Genomic DNA, 12,786 nt, shown 5'->3' with positions numbered 1-12,786 from the left:
CAGTGCAAGTAAACCTGCGCGACGTTTAGAGTACACATCCAGGAACACCCGAGCCAAATATTACACGTGCACATGAAGCGGCAAGCGCGCAAATCGCCGTGAAATACGCGGAAAAACCAACCGCGCTCTCTTCAATTCTCATTATGCACCCATGGCATGGCCTCTGCGAAGTCAATCGGGACAAGGCTGTCTTGGCTGTCCCATTTGCTCTCGCTGGTAAACTTCGCGGCTAAATTATGGCATTTCCTGTGACCATCAGCCACCGTCGGCGCTGTGTATGAACCTCTCCTATGTCTGAACCTGTCCGCATGCTGTTGGTGTTTCCTTCGGTTTGAGTGCGCTCGGAGTTTGAGTAACGAACTAAATATTCTACTTTCAACGAGCCCCCTCGACAACAAACGTTTATTGCTCCAAAAACGCCCTACCAGCCTGAGCGCTTGCTGGCGAGCAGGCCACCCTGCCTGATTTTTGGTGCACGAGACCGGAAACAGACCCGTCCACGTTGCAGGGAAAAGGACGAAACTCCCTGGCCTATGACATATCAAAGGCCGCTGAACAGAACGGCGGGCGCCGCCCCCCTCCCCGGGGGAGAGCGCGCAGCTTTCGTCGCGTTTTCCGCGGTTGAGTTGAGATGGAACAATTATGCGCAATTTGTCATCGCGCGTAGTTTTGTTGATGGTGAACGGATTTTCATAATTCTTGCGGGAGGAGATTGCTGGGGCAATAGACTTTACCTCAAAATACATTCCTAGTAGTCGAGGGTAAGTGTTGCAGGGTCCCTTACAAGCAGCATTGTGAACGCTCGACCCAGGGCTTTACTTGGGGCTTCGCCTCGCGTCGACTGCTTTCCGCACTAGCCCGTTCCAAAGACATTACCTTGAATGATAATCTTGAATGGTGACTTGAGCACCAACGGACGTACATGGAGCTTCTATATGCTTTTAGTATCTCATCTATATCTGGCCATCCTTTTAAGTCTGCTTTTCACGATACATCCACATCCCAAGTCCTGATAAATCTTCCATTCTTCTGTGTACCATTCCCTTCCAGAATTATAGGGGAAGCATCAGTGATTGCTGTCTCCTTTTTCGATACCGTCTATACGCAATAACGAATTTTACAGCACCATAGAATGTCCACCCTGGATCATGCGACATAACCGAGCACCCAGGTGATTGAAGATAGATATAAACCTATTTTGGACCCTGTAATTAACACGTTTGTTGAGCATGTGCTATCTCAAACAACACAAGCATACTCAAGCTGCGGGCGAAAATAGCAGCGTATATCCGGGACACAACACCAAGGGTTGGAACAGCCCTACGAATACTTAACCCGATATGCGACGAGAAGCAGACCTTGCTGTCAAAGTTGACACCGAGGTCATTAACCTCTGCCGTAGGGGGTAGCACTTCATCAGTAATGTTATAGGGGAACAAGATGTCAGTTTTTCTTGTGTACGTCATTACCCCAGTTTTAGAAGTAATGATGACATGTTTGTTGTAAGCGCATCAGTGCGAAAGGGACGAGATTGCTCTCTGGAGAACAGCAGACCTTGCAGAGTTCGAAACAAAATTAAATATTTTGCGGTCTTCAGCATATGAGAGGAAATTTCACACCGTAAATACTGATGAAACATCATTTATACAGATTGAAAAGAGAAGTGGCCCAAGAAAATATTTCCGAGAACACCACTGGTGGCCTCATAGCAAAGTGAGGACTGCCCTTTTACACTCACAAAACATGACCTTTCACATAAATAACTGCATAAGAAGAAGATAGGATGGGTGTATATCGAGTTGAGGCAGTTTGTTAAATAACAGATCATGGCAGACGATATCAACAGCCTTACTTAAATCAAAGTCAACGACATACAGTTGTCCTTTCCCCTTCGCAGCTGCCAAAGCGTGCAGCATGAAATTAACAATATTGGAGGTGGTCGATCGCGCAGCAAAAAAATTCATGCTGCTCAGGTATCAATATGTGTTTTATACTGAACGTGAGTAGCATATGCAATACTGTCTCAAGTAGCTTAGAAGCAGCGCATAAAATAGACGTTGGCCAGTAGTTCATGGGGTCCAGTTTTGACCCTGACGTGAAAACAGGAACAACTCGGGTAGTCTTACGAGTAGTGGGGAATCGGCCAGTTTTGAGATAAGTTTGAAATATATACGTTCACACAGGTGCAAGGATATCACTGAAAGGCTCAAGTACTGCTGAGGGAATGCCGTCAGTGCCACGCGAAAATGACGCCTTCTTATGCTTTAGAGCTTTCGAGGCAAGACTTGCTGAGATTAACATTTCTGAGCATTTATATAGCCCCAGAGCTAGTTTAGGGGGGCAAGCTACATTTTTCTTGCCGTGTGAGGGACGCAATCGCTCTGTAAAGAATCATAAACGTCAGATATGCTCTCTCCCTTCTTATCGAGTAGTTTAATGTTTCTTGAAGTATTTTTAGATGTGTGCGAACGGACGTAGCCCAAAAAGCTTTAGCATCACATGTTTGGTTAGCTTCAACTGAGGGGATGTTATTAGCCCTATCACGTTAAAGCAGTTATTCACAGTGACGCCTGAGTTAACGAAACTCACTCGTACACCTTTCCTTCCCCGTATTCTTAGCCTGTTCGCAAGCTCGATCCTTCCTTCCAAGGGCCTGTTGTAGTTCAGATGAAAACCAGTATGAAAAATTGCTTTTGGTCTGTTATTTTGGGTACAAATCTGCTGAAGCAGTCGTGGAGAACTTCAGTAAAAAAATCGGTCTGCTCTAAAGCGTCATTGAGGCTGGCTACCGGTGCCCAGTCAGTGTCATTGATAAAATGAAAAAAAAAACAATGTAGTCTTCGCGACAAAGTTTTAACCACTGCTTCGTGATGTGCTAACAGAGGTACGCGGCACACAGAAATGATTGCAGGGGGATGAAACTCGTTACGCTTTACCAGTGAACTAAAGCTGCGCGAAACATCGGCGGCATCTAAGTTAGTCATATAGTCAGACACAGGTCTAAAATCTTCCAACATCAATTCCTAATGGAGTTACACTTCAGTAGTGAGGTAAACGAAGCAAAATCTAGTGAAATGTGTCACTTTTGAAGTATAAGATAGTATGCCTGAATAATTATCTGAGTGTCCCATGAAATCACAGGAACGATGAAGTTCACAATGATCAGAAATTTGTGATTACTGTGAGATGTTGCAACAGTCACATCACCACCACTTAGTTTGCTGTGCCAAGGATCACGGTCATGCCAGAAAAATGGATAATTATAAGGGAAAAGGGAAGTCGAAATATTACGAGGGCAGAGCTAAGTCTGTCAGAATGATAACAGGAAAACAAGATAAAACAACATTAGAAAAAACTTAGCTGACTTAGTTCGAAGCCCAAAGGCAGTTTGGTAAAAAGTCCTAATACAAATACAACTAATCTTTATCAAACAGAAATCAAGTACATAATGTGGCCTACCTAAGCCACATCGGGCTTGTCAGGCAAAGCGTGTCAGCTGACACGCGTTCTTGTAAGCTCTAGCAAAACATTCTACAGCACAGTGTATCAAGCAACAACAGATAACCATCCTGTATTCACGGAATCTGTGTAAAGCTCTTACACCTATGCCATAAAGGCTTTTCAGTTTATATTTGAAGCCATTCTGAAGAAAAATTGTTAAGTATTGCTATCACATATCAACGGCATGTTCTTTTCCCTTAACGTGTGGAACCTCGAGGAATTGCGTAGCCTTGCTTGGGCCTGAAGGATCTGACAGTAACGTAAAAAAGTTTTAAACGTATTAATCGAAAAGTACTTTAAGATAAAAGTTTCATTTCGGAGCAAGGTAAAATCCGGCACCGTCAACGTTTTGAATACATTGTGCTCTTGGTCAGTACTAGGTCAGTTGCAATGGTGCGCAGCAAAAACTGTAAAATAGAATTGACTCGCTCTATCCAATCTATCCTCTATACAGTGACTATATTACTGTAATACCGTACCTGGCCCCCCTATAACAAGGGTAATGTACAGGTGCCGTCATAAGTAATTGGAACATGGGAGCTGTGAGCGAACAAGCGTACTATGATACCAGCGCCGGGCGCACGCGGATCAAGACACCCTAGGGCGGACCTAATAAAAGCGTCATGTAGCTGCACCGGTAGTAAATAAAAGGAGCAGAAAGCACATGCGTGCCTGCCGATGGCGATAGCCCATCTGCACCTCTCAAACCCTTTCTTTTGACCTTGCTTTGAGCATTGTTCGCAGCATGGCGCTGACAGCAGACACACCTAAAAGTATTTTAAAAGAAAAAATGGCGTTTCAGGTATACTTGTCGTTGCGCCACTTTTATAGCAATTCGGAAGCATTGAACGCTGCCAGATGTGTCTCTGTTACTAGCGACATTGCTGGGACCTTTATGCTGCGAAGAATGCTCTTAGCCACGTTCGAAGAACTGGTTTGGGAGGTTTAGATGGCACACCGTCGTCTGGCGCGTATGCGTGTTCTGTGCCTTTCGTTTACCGCCGTTGGAGCTACATGGCGCTCCTGTGAGTTTCCCCCGTTGCTTCCGTGTTCCAATTACGTATGATGGCACCTGTACAATGACTTTTCCGAACAAAAACAATTCACATTTTTAACAAAGATCATACAACACGCATTTTCTGACGCACATAAGCCAGGTGGGAATTCCAAGACAGCTTGTTGCAAGTTTGTATAGTCTCAAAACAGTTTTTCTTTGTAAAATAGCGAAATTATTGATTGATTGATTGATTGATTGATTGATTGATTGATTGATTGATTGATTGATTGATTGATTGATTGATTGATTGATTGATTTATTGATTGATTGATTGATGGATTTATTGATTGACTGATTGATTATGGGGTTAAACGCGCGGAGCTACAAGGGTGATAGGCCGCGCCGATCTAGAGGGCTCCGGACTAATTTTGACTACCCGGGGATCTTTAACGTGCGCCGAAATCTCGAACATACGGGCCTCTTTGCTTATTCGCCTTCATCAGAAAAGCGGCCACCGCGAGTGGAAAATTTATGATTTAACATTGAAAATATTCACTCAATGCTGAATTGGCAACTTCGTTTGGTGTCTATGTTGGTAGCCAAAGATAACTGCGCGCAGTGGAATGCAGCGCTTTTGTGTATGATTGTTGCGAGGAGGCAAGGCATAGGTTTCTTTTTTGAGACAGCATAATTCTGGTGCGATAAGAATACTTTTCTTGCGTAGGATACTCCTATGCAATGGGGAAAAAAAGGAAGTATGGGCGATTTCGTAAACAGCTATGCTTTCAGACCGCAGAAAAACAATAACGGACTTCAAGAATAGAAGCGCTGACTTTGGACTTGTTTATATACTTTTTCAAACAAATATCAAGCACGAACGTTTTCTGGGGGAGGTCTGAAGGGAACATTAAACTTGTGCACTGCCTAGCAGTCGAGCTGCCGCTACTCCTTCAAGGAGTCCCCTTCTGTGTTTTGTGTTGCTCCAGAACACAAACTATCTTTCGTGGCATGAGGCAAGAAGAGACTCCGCTTTGCCTCCTCAACCGCGCCTCACGAGTTCATGTTTGTTATGTCGAAATTGCTCCCACAGAATTGCAAATTTCAGCAGTGACAGCCATTATTCATGAGTCTACCCAAAATTTATTCTGAAAATATTCGTGCATGTGTATTACCGATACGAAGCCATACTCAATTCTTCAATACGGCGGGACTCGCAGGCGTAAGGACTTTTATGATATATCTGTATGTAGGCGTAGTAGAGATCGAGGGAAAAGTTTTTGTTTAAAAGGCTTTGCCCAAGTTGAACATACAGGGCATCCTATTCAAACGCTTACCATGGTGGCCCAATGCATGTTTTGATTCATCTTCCATTCGATATTTTCTGCGCCATATTTTAAGGGTTAATTGCTCACCGCACCACGTGTTGGTTTGTAACAATTCTTCCAAGGTCGTCAAGATGAGAATTCTTTTTCATTACCATAACAAACATTTAGCTGCATAGTCTCAAATTCATTTCTCCTTCCAGTAGCCTAAGTACAAAAAAAGAAATATTCGTATGGTTCCGTTTTTGTTACACGCACTCGTAACCGACTTCGGGTGAGATACCCCGGTTGGTGGCATTCCATTTCATGTTTGTCATACCGTTTTGTTCATATACGCGCTTATGGAGAAGCTCCGCAGAGTCTTGGATATCTAACTGAGAAAACTATTTAGACGTACTATTAAAGATGTTTCTCACTTTATAGATAACATTATATGGTAGGGGTGATGTAATGGTTCACCTTTATTCCACTCAGGACAAAGAGAACACGCACTGTAGATGCGACTTCCAGTTAAGCAATTCTTGCATTGTGCTTAGGAACAGATGTCTTCAAAATTTTCGCTCTTATTATGTTTGCTTCCTGGGATGTTGTACCATGTAATATTTTTTCGCTTCGTTGCAGCAAGAAACACGCTGTAGCCTACCGGTCGAAAACTCCCTCGATGTCAGCCCACAAGGAGCGCCTATCCCGGCTGTCCAAGTGTAAGCGCAAATTTTTCTCTGTGCTGAACCTGCTGTCAGTATATATGTTGTAACAAAAGTGTAACATTGAAGTAGTCAAAATTAAAAACTGGTTCTATTTAAAAGGTATTTCAAAACGCAATAATCGTTTTAGAGTGTAGTGGCCAAAAATCATCGTGCGCAGTAACAACGACGGAGTCCACGCAGATTAGGGAATCGACGTAATACGAAGCTATCTTCATTGCATACCTAGGTTGAAATCAACTTGTCTGATGCGTTTTTCGTGAGTGTCTTTGTGCTTGGCGTAGAAAAACAAGATATAGCGGCCAACTTCCAATGACTCAACCATCCTGGCGAAGGCGATGCGAGATTCAAGCGCAGAAAACGAGATGCACAAATGAAACGGGTTTATACATAATTTATTATTTATAATCTAATTTTGGGGCATATTATTTACATTAGTTAGATTCCACAAAAACTATTGTGTTTAAATCGTTCGAAATAATGGCCCCTAAACACCATGCCCAATGAAGCATGATATATTCACTGTTTCGCGAAAGGCGAACTCAAATTTTGTGCCACCTAGGATGAGAAGGAATCCCACGCGTCGAGTATGCATCGAGCTCCGAACTTTACCTGACATATGCGGCGGGTTGCCGTATGGTTTGTTGAAGGAGCATGGGTGTTTTGTCACCAAAATTCCTGATGCATAAATTTTATGTGTAGCAAGCTTACAGATGCCGCTTAGTTAAAGGATTGAAACCACCAAATCCACCACATCGCAGGTTTTAACCAGAATTCCTGTTTCCCTATATCGAGATATTGCATGATGCTCTCCATCTGTATCTTCGCTTAACTTCAACATCCAAGATTTCTACTTCCACATTGTGACACTGGGCAATGAGGTAGATAAATGCAGCCGCAATGGTTAAAGCTGAGAAGAATGAATTAACGAGACACGGGCGATGCAATCGCTATGCACGGCGCAACTGCTCGCTAAAAAACAGCGCAAACGTCAGGACGAAGAAAGGGAAGACAAAAGCACACGCGCTGAAACATGAACGTAGGGAACGACCGCTGTTTTTTGCCTCTCGTGCTGAGGGAACATTCAGAAGGTCTTGAGGAAAGTTCACGCATCAACCTTGAAGCCAAACTGCACATAAGGTTCTCGGGTAGGGAGCGGACTTCAGGTGGTGGGCCTGGGCATCAAAACCTTTTGACGCTACCTCTTGCAAGACCGAGTGCAACCGCCGAAAACAAGGTCCCACGAGCGGCGCGCGCTCCGTGGACTGGTGGCACCATCTGGCAGCTGCGACGCGAACTACCATCAAGGCAGTCAGAAAACCGAACGCGCGAAATACAAACTGGGCTTTAACAAAAGAACGCTTTTTGTACAGTGCAGACGGTAAAACCGCGAATCTTCCCTCTTTTTCCGACTGTGTCAACCTCAGTCCGGCTTCTCGGAGCAATGACACGGTTCTGCCTGACGTGGTAGCACACTGGGTATTTACTTCCCTTCGTAAAACATCACTTCCGGCGCTGACACACCTGTTTACGTCCTCTGACGAAGCCTTCGAAGAGCTGCACCCTACCAGTGAGAGCATCTCGGTCATGTCGAGCCTTGGATGCTAGTAGAACTTGGGCCCGAGGCTGAGCACCTTCTCGGCTGGTCTTAGCAGGTCTGGGGTGCCCACAAGGTGCACATTTTGGGACGGACATACAGGATGAGACTTCCGAGGTAGGGAAGCCAGAACCTTTAACTAAACGAACTCATCCACATGGGATGCAGTAGAAAGCGCTGAGGTCTTTTTCAAGGAGGAGCCTCACGGAAGCAGGCAACACGAAAGCAGTCCTTGAAGAAGGTGAATTGGTGCCACGCCTCAGAGCGTAAGATGCGGCACAACCGCATTCCGTGTCCTCATAAAGGGGCCAGTGGTCAAACGAGACAGGCAACTTCACGTGGGATGATTTCATTCTTGATTGAGCAGGTGTACAAGTCAGCGCGGCACGTCGGAAGGGCGAAAAGGTTGATGCACATCGAAGAGTTTTGCAGAGTAAAAGGAGTGAAAGAGGCCGATGTCCGAGAAATAAATTCCAGAATATTTTGCTGATGGTCCAGTCGGTACATTGTTACACTAAGAAAAACAGGACGATGATTACGAGGACAATGATAACGGGAGTGCCAGACCCATATTGTGTTTGCCGCGCAGGAAACGTCGATAACCAAAATTTGCGTGCTTCAACACCACCAAAAAGGGGGTTCACAGGCGAACCGACGAAGACAAATAGCTCGGTCATAAATTGTTCCCTCCATTTGTGTTCTGACTCCGCCCCTTTATATGGGCTACTTTTTCTTTCAGTCTCCCGCAACAAACAACGAATGTTCCAGAACCTATTCCCTTCACCCCCTCACCGCAGAGTAGCAAGTAGGCCAATACATGCCTGAAAATTATCTGCTTTCTTCTGATAAAAAGCTCTCTATCTCAAAACAGGAACTTTATTAACAACCAAAGTGCCAATCCACGAAGAAAACGCTGCAGCCAGCATCAAGGCGATCGTTGCAAAACAAGAAGCGTAGCGTTCAAAGGAATAATTTTGTTTAAATGCTACATTTTGAACCCGATAAAATCTAATGCACTTACAATACCTACAGCAAAAAGATTTTATTCTGATGTTCAGATTTACAATATGCATTTCTGCAAGTTATGTACGGCATGCTTGAACAAAAACCGGAGTGGTAAAACCACCATGCGCGGCTCCGCTATCTACGACGGCGACTAAAACGAGAAAGTCCCCAAAGAAAGCAAGGCGAAAGGGAGGGAAAAAAGGAGTATGTAAAAACTATTGTAACATGGAGTGTTCCGTGGGTCACGTAAAAGTCCATGCGGGTCTCAAAGGATGACGACGCATAGTTCTACATTGTCTCTGCGACGCCGATGTCGTGTAAATTGTCAAACAGTGCATCTAACACTTTTTGCTGGGAAGATGGAGATTGCCATGGTCTAAGAAGAGCTTTCAATGATAAAAGTCCGTTGTTGAGGCACTTGATCATCTTGGCGAGGTGGTTCCTTTCCTGTTTCTACACCAGACACTCTAATAAAATGTGCTCGACAGTTTCTGGCAAACCACAGTTATCACAGTAAGGGTTTGTGGTTTGACCGAAGCGATGTCGGTAGGAGTTCGTAAGTACTGCGTTGAGGCGCAACCCATGGTAGAGCGTCTCAACTCGATGTGGAATCCGCTCTGGGAGCCTCATTTTCAGGTCAGAGTCTATATAATACAGAAAAGGCTGATGAGTTTCGGGGGAAGATCAGAGGCGTTTTTGTTAATGTAAGGCAAGCTGCTTCGCTAGCGCTGCAGCCTCGTGCTTTGTGAAGAATATTTTCCTTACATTGCCCTGTTCTATCCCTCTGCTAGCCGCCTTATCTGCTGTTTTAATTATTGCAAGCGCGCTTTGAAAAGTGCTATTTTTATGTGGTAGATTCTGCGGCGCTATTTTTTTACCCGCTGTAGTGGCTCAGTGGCTATGGCGTTTTGCCGCTGTACACAAGGATCCGGGTTCGATTCCTAGCCGCGTCAACCGCTTTTCTGATGGACGCCAAAAGCTAGAACGCCTGTGTGTACGAGATTTCGGCGCACGTTAATGGTCCCCGGGTGCGCAAAATTAATCCAGAGCTCTCAACTACGGCGCTCCTCATCACATGCGCTTCGAAGGCGCGTTAAACCCTGGAATCAATCAATCACCGCTAATAAAGACGATAGTCTTTATTGGGCTACTTCAACGCAAACTTTTGGTCTGTCTGTCTGTCTGTTTGTGACTACATTCAGCCTCCCGCCTAAATTGAAACAGATGCTGCGCAATAGTCTCATGCACTCACTGCCAAATCTATACGTGTAAGTCGGGTGTTAATGTTCATACTTGCCAACATTGTTGACCAAGAGCAAGATATTACGCAAATATTAGGCACAAAATTATTAAATCAGTAATATTTGCAGTGCTACTTTGTAAAACAATTCGCGTATGCTTGGTTTTTACGACAGCAAATAAAAAACCATATCAACTGCAGAAAACCGTCGCCAGACACGCTGCGTTAGCTTAGGGACTAAGGCGTTGCGGTACTGATCATGAAAAAGCGGGTTCGATTCCCGGCCGCGGCGGCCACTTTTCTGATGGAGGCGACAAGCGAAAACGCCAGTGTGTACAAGATGTCAGCGCACGTCAAAGATTCCCGGGTGGTTAAATTTAATCCGGAGCAATCCACTACGACGCGCCTTATTGTATGCGTTGAGTCGGCGCGTTAAACCCTACAATCAATCAATCAAAAATCAATCAAACGGCAACAGCAACGAAAAGTTCCACTAGATTGTTTTTACGCTTCTCTGGGAACGTGCGTGAAGCAGGGCAACGTGGTTCTGTAAACATCGTAGATATTGTAGTAGGGTGCCTGTAATCACTCGCGTCTCCGCCCTGCGGCAGCGCTGGTATCGAGGCACTCGGCGTGGGGCAGTGGAACGCGGTAAATATAAGCTGCATTGAGAATAGCTGTAGCGTGTTTACTTTGGAGGACGAGGACCCAGACGGCCGAGGAACAGCATGAGAAGTGAGCGGGAAAGAAAAGGAATACATATGCTTGCCGGGGACGGCAGTCGACTATCGTCTTCCGTCGACATTTGCAAGTAAGGAGAAGAAACGCGGCCATTTTTTTTTTGTTCATGTTGAGTGAGAAGGGTGCTTTTTTTGCTATAGCTACTTCTGTCTGTTATATTGATTTCCTTTGATGTATTCTGCTCCTTTTTTGAAGTGAAGTGAAGGTTATTTTTTTTCATAGAAAAGAGACAGAAAAAAACTTTATTATTTTTTTCTATTATCGCGGTAGGGGGGGTGGCATCTGCAAGTCGCCTCCGTCCGGGCAGCTCCTGGTAGCACTGCGGAGGAAGGTCACCATGTCCCGTTGATCTTAGTAATGGAAGGCTGTAGCCAGACACTCCGTAGTAGGGTGTGTTCTGAGTGCTAAGGTGTGTGTGCGTTCTAACGGTATATGTTCTTGCTTATGTATGCCGTTGCAGCGGCTGCACTGGGGGGGGTGTGGGTGTCGTGGTCCCATGTTGTAGGCGGTGTATTTATGCCGGTGTTTGTAGTGTGTTTGTGCTTCTCTGAGTAGTGTTTATTCTTCTCTGTCCAACAAAAGATGGGGGAGGGGTGGATACTCCATCCAGTAGTGAAGGTACTGTCTCAATTTAATATTACGATGGGCGTGAGGTTTGAGGGTTCATCCATGGTCAGCGGAAGCCCGGATGAGCGCTTCACGGGCGAAGTGGATTGGCTCGTTTGTTTCCTGCGAATCCCATGTGCCCAGGCACCCAAAAAAGATCTGGCCTGTCCTCTTACTGTGGGTAAAAGTTGCAGTGCAGATGGGAACGTGTTTCCGCTTGCAAAAAGGTGGCATGCCTACTTGGAGTCCGTATAAATATTTGTAAGAGAGCTGAGGGTCGTTGTTCGGCCTATTGCGAGTGCTATGGCTAGCATTTCAGCGTATTCCTGAGTGGTACAGGTTCGTGTGTATTGAGCTTTTGTCGTCATGGAGGTTCATATACGCTTTTGCACACATAGGTTCTTTCTTGGCTGCATCCGTGAATATGTGTTTTTTACTGGGGATGTCTGATTGCCTTCTTTGGATAAAATGCCGCTCTAATTTGTCCTCAAGATGGAGCCGACGCAAAAGGCGGTTAATCCTAAAGAGGAGCAGTAACAATTACAAAAATACAAAGCAAGTGCACAATAATACGTAAATACAGGTTGATACATGTACAAGTACAATTTCGTACATACGGGTGAAATAAAGTAAATCATTCGAAACAAGTATTTGTGTAAAAAAGATCGAAATATTTACCTTGGTGACGTTTATTGGCAGGGCCGCCTGCAAACGGTTACGTCGTCTAGCTAGGCCGGTGTCCGATCGAGCGTAGCTAACCGGGGCTGAGGTCCAAGCTGAGTGAGCACACATTGTCTTCTTCACAAAGCACCGCATAAAAAACACCCTTCTTGGAATACTGTCCACCGACTACTATCCTATGTTAGGACATAGCCGCTCGGAAAGTGTCCGTTTTCTGGTGTTTATAATCTTCACTGCAATCACCCCCGGCGAGACGACGGAGCAATACTGTCCACTCATGGTGACGTCAGATCAAGCGGATAATAATAGGGCTTGAGTCGCAGCACGTGCAGAGTGTCACGGCCACGGCGTCGAAGATCCGATGAAAGCCTAACTGACTCGACGACTTCATT

At 45.1% G+C, this 12,786-nt stretch overlaps 1 protein-coding gene across 1 annotated transcript in view; it reads left to right on the top strand.

The window, feature by feature from the left end:
- Positions 1-12,786, top strand: part of LOC144162555 (receptor-type tyrosine-protein phosphatase kappa-like) — a 109,084-nt gene that overhangs the window by 17,374 nt on the left and 78,924 nt on the right. Inside the window, exon 3 of the mRNA XM_077693144.1 lies at positions 6,442-6,521. Within this exon, the coding sequence (XP_077549270.1) occupies positions 6,442-6,521 (80 nt within the window). The remainder of the gene's footprint in view (positions 1-6,441; positions 6,522-12,786) is intronic.

Source organism: Haemaphysalis longicornis, unplaced genomic scaffold, assembly GCF_048455015.1.
Source record: "Haemaphysalis longicornis isolate Haplotype H1 unplaced genomic scaffold, Haemaphysalis longicornis Haplotype H1 scaffold_12, whole genome shotgun sequence".
Taxonomy (NCBI): domain Eukaryota; kingdom Metazoa; phylum Arthropoda; class Arachnida; order Ixodida; family Ixodidae; genus Haemaphysalis; species Haemaphysalis longicornis.
The sequence above is the reverse complement of the archived record's forward strand: the minus strand, read 5'-3'. Positions and strand labels throughout refer to the sequence as shown.